This window comes from Homarus americanus, unplaced genomic scaffold (assembly GCF_018991925.1).
Source record: "Homarus americanus isolate GMGI-L3 unplaced genomic scaffold, GMGI_Hamer_2.0 scaffold25765, whole genome shotgun sequence".
In the NCBI taxonomy this organism is placed as follows: Eukaryota; Metazoa; Arthropoda; class Malacostraca; order Decapoda; family Nephropidae; genus Homarus; species Homarus americanus.
Window position 1 is genome coordinate 1 of NW_024749410.1, and position 5,849 is coordinate 5,849.

At 47.0% G+C, this 5,849-nt stretch overlaps 1 protein-coding gene across 1 annotated transcript; it reads right to left on the reverse strand.

Moving 5' to 3' along the window:
* Nucleotides 1-4,698: 4,698 nt before the first annotated feature.
* On the reverse strand, nucleotides 4,699-5,841 carry LOC121853359 (the record flags this gene model as incomplete). Its single annotated transcript, XM_042347430.1, is given in 1 exon segment — nucleotides 4,699-5,841. A coding segment is annotated over 1 exon segment (800 nt), but the record flags the coding sequence as incomplete, so codon positions are not given.
* Nucleotides 5,842-5,849: the final 8 nt, after the last annotated feature.

Genomic DNA, 5,849 nt, shown 5'->3' on the forward strand with positions numbered 1-5,849 from the left:
GCTCAAGACACTGGATCCGGACACGCCTCCTTCTTACTTTGACCATCACCCACGACCTTCGCTCCCCACTACAGGAACTACCGCAGCAGCACCTCCACTATAATGCACAAACTACCAGGAGGTAACTAACGACAGCTAGGAGGAATAATTCACTTCCGTAGGGGGAGTTTCATGCATCTGGGCGGTAGGTTCCAGGACCCCCGCCTTTGGTATCCGGCAACCCACGCGCACGATGCCAAATACCTAACATCACCACCGCCTTCAACACAAAATATCCAACCCCACTATCCGTCTACACCAAACAATATAAACTATGTTACCTCACACTCAACCAAACAACAAAGTCGGCGACCATGTGGACATATGACTTGGTGGCCAGAGACGCTGTGTGTACTGTGAAGGCAAAGAAGTGCGTCCAGGGCAACAGTGTGGCTACAGTCCCCGTGAATCAAACACCGCCGAGCTCGTCACTACCTCCCGTATTTCCTGCCTCTACCACTGACTCACCCAACACACTGGACTTACAGGGAATCCTTCGTGACTCACTTGTCGGAGGCCCAATGGCTGGTACACGTGCTGTAGGAATAATGGGCACGCCAGCCAGCCCTCCGCCACAGCCTTATCCCCAAATGCTACTCCATATTTCTGCAACAACCACACCACCACACTACCACCTTATAACTATAGTGTTGGACAACCACACTACCACTACCACACCACAACTACCACACCACCACTATCACACCACCACTACCACACAACCACTATCACACAACCACTATCATACCACCACTACCACACCACCACCACCACACTACCACTATCACACCACCACTATCACCACCACTACCACACAACCACTACCACACTATATACTACACACTACCACTGTCACACCACCACTATCCACCACCACTGCCACACCACCTATCACACCACCTACCACACCACCACCACCACTACCACTATCACACCACCACTACCACACCCTCCATTATCACACCACCACTACCACACTACCACACCACCACTATCACACCCACCACTATCACACCACTACACCACCACACCACCACTACACACCACCACTACCACACACCATCATTATCACACCACCACTACCACACTACCACACCACCACTACCACCACACCACCACTACCACACCACCACTACCACACCATCACTACCACAACATGACAAGCCACGTAATAAATCGTGTCCCGGCGTCATAGTTCCTACCGCCCTGATAATGTTGGACTGTGGTCATTAACTCCCTTACAACCTAACCTAACCTAACCCAACCTATCCTAACCTAACCTCACCCAACCTATCCTAACCTATTCTAACTTAACCTATCCTATCGTAACCAATCTAGTGCGACACAAAGACCATTCTGTCCTTATGACCTGAACAGCATTAGGTGAGCTCGTTGGAGGCGCTAAACTACAGGCTACTCAACACAGTGTCTGGTAACGTTGAGGCAGTAAGACTCGAGCTTATATCAGTATTGAGGGGTAACATTCCCGTGTGACTCTCAGAACGTGAAGCTGGTGTGTTGCTCTGATCTACTGCGCTTTAACAATTAAAGTATCGGGCGTGTAAAGTTTAGTGTAATATATAGACTGGTCACCAGTGTATGTACGCGGCTACACCACAACACACACCATTACCACACTAAATAGTCGCCACCTAACCACGCTACTTTCAACTGACGGCGCGGCGTTGTGCAGGTAGCAGTCACACGTTAGCTCCTCTCCAGCCTCACCGAACACGACACCCTGGCCTCCCCGAGCACTCCACAGCTGGTTCACGACCCACCATTATTGTTTACTAGTCACAATGATCAACAACGATCAAAAACAATGATCAAAAACTTGTCAACCTCTTTCTTGTTGACATCCAATGGTGACCCGCATCACTGTATATATAAATAAATAATAATAATAAATAAATAAAATAAATAAGTATTGAAGTGACAACCGTGGTAACATGTTCTTATTACCACCATGCTATTGTACTATTCCAGATGATACTAAATATTACATAATACTTCCTTGAGATAAATGTACAGTATATATCAGGTGCAGCTCAGGTTCTCAACTGGCTCAGCCATGTTAATATTGTTATTATTATCCACTCTGTATCTGTGTTCTTCTGACTAAATAAACTGTTTCAATTCAATTCAATTCAAGTCACTGTATATCGTATTATGATAACTGTTTGGTAACTCACGTCAAGTAATACAGCTATACTTGACGTCTTTAAGTCAGAGGGAAATCAAAAGTTACTTCCTTCTGGTCCTGAACTTAAGGAACCACCGAGGCCGGAAGTTACATAACACACTGTGACTCCATGACCAATAAATCACCACAGGGAAGAAGAAAAACATACGGTATTAATAACCAGATGAGACCACTGACCTGAGCCCCGCCACCACGGCTCCAAGCACACGACACATACCTGGGGAGACAAAATATATAGTTAGCTCATTAGTGATAACACACACACACACACACACACACACACACACACACACACACACAAAGCTAGTATCTAGTCAGGAGTACCAACTGGCCAGATATAGTCACAGTTACTCTTTCAGTTTACTTCACCAGGGTTCAATATTCATCGGACATATTGTTTATTAAGACGGTACTGTACACACGACACAGACCAACGAGTAACATCCTACACCGGAAGTACAAAAATAGAGAACCCAGGCTGCCAACCGGGTACGTGGGGCAGCGTCACACTGTGGTCAAGAGCCACATCATCACCTGTAGGCAGCCCCCATAGGCCATATCAGCACTATATTTACTGACTTAATAATAACTATGTCATACAGTACAGCACCACATTTTGATTTACTCCATAAAAATAATGACACAAGATTTCATGCTTTTCTACAGGAAGTTGAGTAATAGTTTGAACAATATAGTAAGTATGTCAAGGAGACAGACAAAGGCAGTGTACAGTGAGGGTTGTGACGGACTTAAACAACAAGGCTGCTGCACGTTGGACTTTTGACAACGTTGAAGAGTCACACTTGTCACTGCCATTCACATTACAAGGCATCATAATCACTACAGGTCAAACACAAGCAAACGTGAACCATGACTTAACCATCTTGAGATGGTTGGTAGTTTACCACATCCTGTGATGAAGCGTCCTGTACTGTACAGGATTTCCCATAACACTCAACATCGTCACTACACTACACTACACTCCTCCACTATAGTATTAGGTACTGGACACTACACTACACTCCCCCACTATAGTATTAGGTACTGGACACTACACTACACTACACTCCCCCACTATAGTATTAGGTACTGGTCACTACACTACACTACCTCCCCACTATAGTATTAGGTACTGGTCACTACACTACACTACACTCCTCCACTATAGTATTAGGTACTGGTCACTACACTACACTACACTCCTCCACTATAGTATTAGGTACTGGTCACTACACTACACTCCCCCACTATAGCATTAGGTACTGGTCACTACACTACACTCCCCCACTATAGCAGTGGGGTACTAGTCACTACACTACACTCCCCCACTATAGCATTAGGTACTGGTCACTACACTACACTCCCCCACTATAGCACATTAGGTACTGGTCACTACACTACACTCCCCACTATGGCATTAGGTGCTGGTCACTACTACACTCCCCACTATAGCATTGGGTGCAGGTCACTACACTACACTCCCCCACTATAGCATTAGGTGCTGGTCACTACACTACACTCCCCACTATAGCATTGGGTACTGGTCACTACACCACTACCTCCCCCACTATAGCATTAGGTGCTGGTCCTGCACACCACTCCCCACTAGCATTAGGTACTGGTCACTGCACTACACTCCCCCACTATAGCGTGGGTACTGGTCACTACACTACACTACACTCCCCACTATAGCATTAGGTACTGGTCTTCACTACACTCCTCCACTATAGTGTACAGGTGCTAGTCACTACACTACCTCCCCACTATAGCATTAGGTTGCAGTGCTTCTGCCACACTACACTATAGCACCAGGTACTGGTCCCGCTACACTACACTCCCCCCCACTATAGCATTAGGTACTGGTCACTACACTACACTCCCCCACTATAGCATTAGGTACTGGTCACTACATTACACTCCCCCACTATAGCATTAGGTACTGGTCACTACACTACACTCCCCCACTATAGCATTAGGTACTGGTCACTACATTACACTCCCCCACTATAGCATTAGGTACTGGTCACTACACTACACTCCCCCACTATAGCATTAGGTACTGGTCGCCGACCTTTCCGCCCCACACTTCTTGCTGGTACTCAAGTTTGGCCACAATAATGTCGCCCTTGACCTCATTATACAGTAAATACAACGTCCATATAACCTTCCCTCTCCCTCAATACTCGCGTCACCTTCAGGATGCCGACATGAAACTACTTTCTAGATAACACACACACACACACACACACAAACACAAGACTATGATGTAGCAATGAACAACAAAGTTAATCAGCAATTTCTAAAGCTTAGGCCTCCAGTCTACGTTGTTGACATACGAAACACTACTTATATTCTGTAACCAATTGCCTATTATCATCGAGTGTAGTAAATATAAGACTACAGTACATGGCCCTGTAACACGCGTCTACCCTACAACTGTAATGCGCCGCCTCACCTTGTTGTGGGTGTGTGACGTAAGAGAGCGAAGGACGGCCCACGTACTCCGTGGATCTGCTCCGCCAAGGTTCACGTTACACAAGGATCGGGAAGGCTTCAATTTACACTGAGGCGGTGTGGTGATCCACGGTATGTCCTCCCGATCCTGCGCGGGGCCGCTGAAGGACGTGAAGGAGTCGTCCAGGGCCCCCGAGGACGTCAGATAACACTTGTGACTGGTGTAGGAGGCGTCCAAGGAGGAGTCGAAATAGTACACTTGTTTACCATTTGAATCTCTCCTCAGATTCAGTTTTCTTGCTCTTTTAACTTCTTCACTTTTCTGCCCCGAGTACTGAGCAGAGTTCTTTGGCAACGTGACAGGGGTTGAGCAGTGAATGGCAGCGTCTTCAACACTGGTTTTAACAGCGGTGTTTACCTGGGTGGAGGAATTAGGACACCTCTTCCTGCTGAGGGGCGTGAGGAAGGTAGGGAAGACCGATCTGGGGGCGGGCATAGGCTTCTTCTTGATGGTACTTGACACAAGATCCTCCTGCAAGTTGAATATTTGTTGGGCGAATGGTTGACCAGGCACACTGTTGCTTCTAGAGTGACGAAATGTTGATGGCGTGGTCGACACTTCCTTAATATATGTCCTGGGGGGTTTGGGGGGTGCTGGGTTGGCCGAGTGCAAACTGGCCGGAACAGTGCAGTTATTAAGCTCTACTTGACTCACTTTATTACTATGGCTGACGTCAGATCTTGTACGGTTCACTTGAGGAGCCTCGGGTTCGTCTGGCAAATCACTAAGACGCTGCATTTTTCTTGCTCTTGCGTCAACACCGTCAGTTATATGATGGTGAGAGCGAGAATCACCGGTGCTGGAACTCTGCTGCACGAGGCCCTTCAGCTGTGACGGCAGGACGCTGGTGGTGAACCGTCGTAGGCGGTCCCGTCGCTCCTTGAGTTTACTTTTTTTCTTGTTGAACACAGAAGGATTTTTGTTTTCCTTTTCACCGTTGGTACCTTGAGATAAGGTTGAGTCTTTGGTACCTTGAGATAAGGTTGAGTCTTTGGTACCTTGAGATAAGGTTGAGTCTTTGGTACCTTGAGATAAGGTTGAGTCTTTGGTACCTTGAGATAAGGCTGAGTCTTTGGTACCTTGAGATAA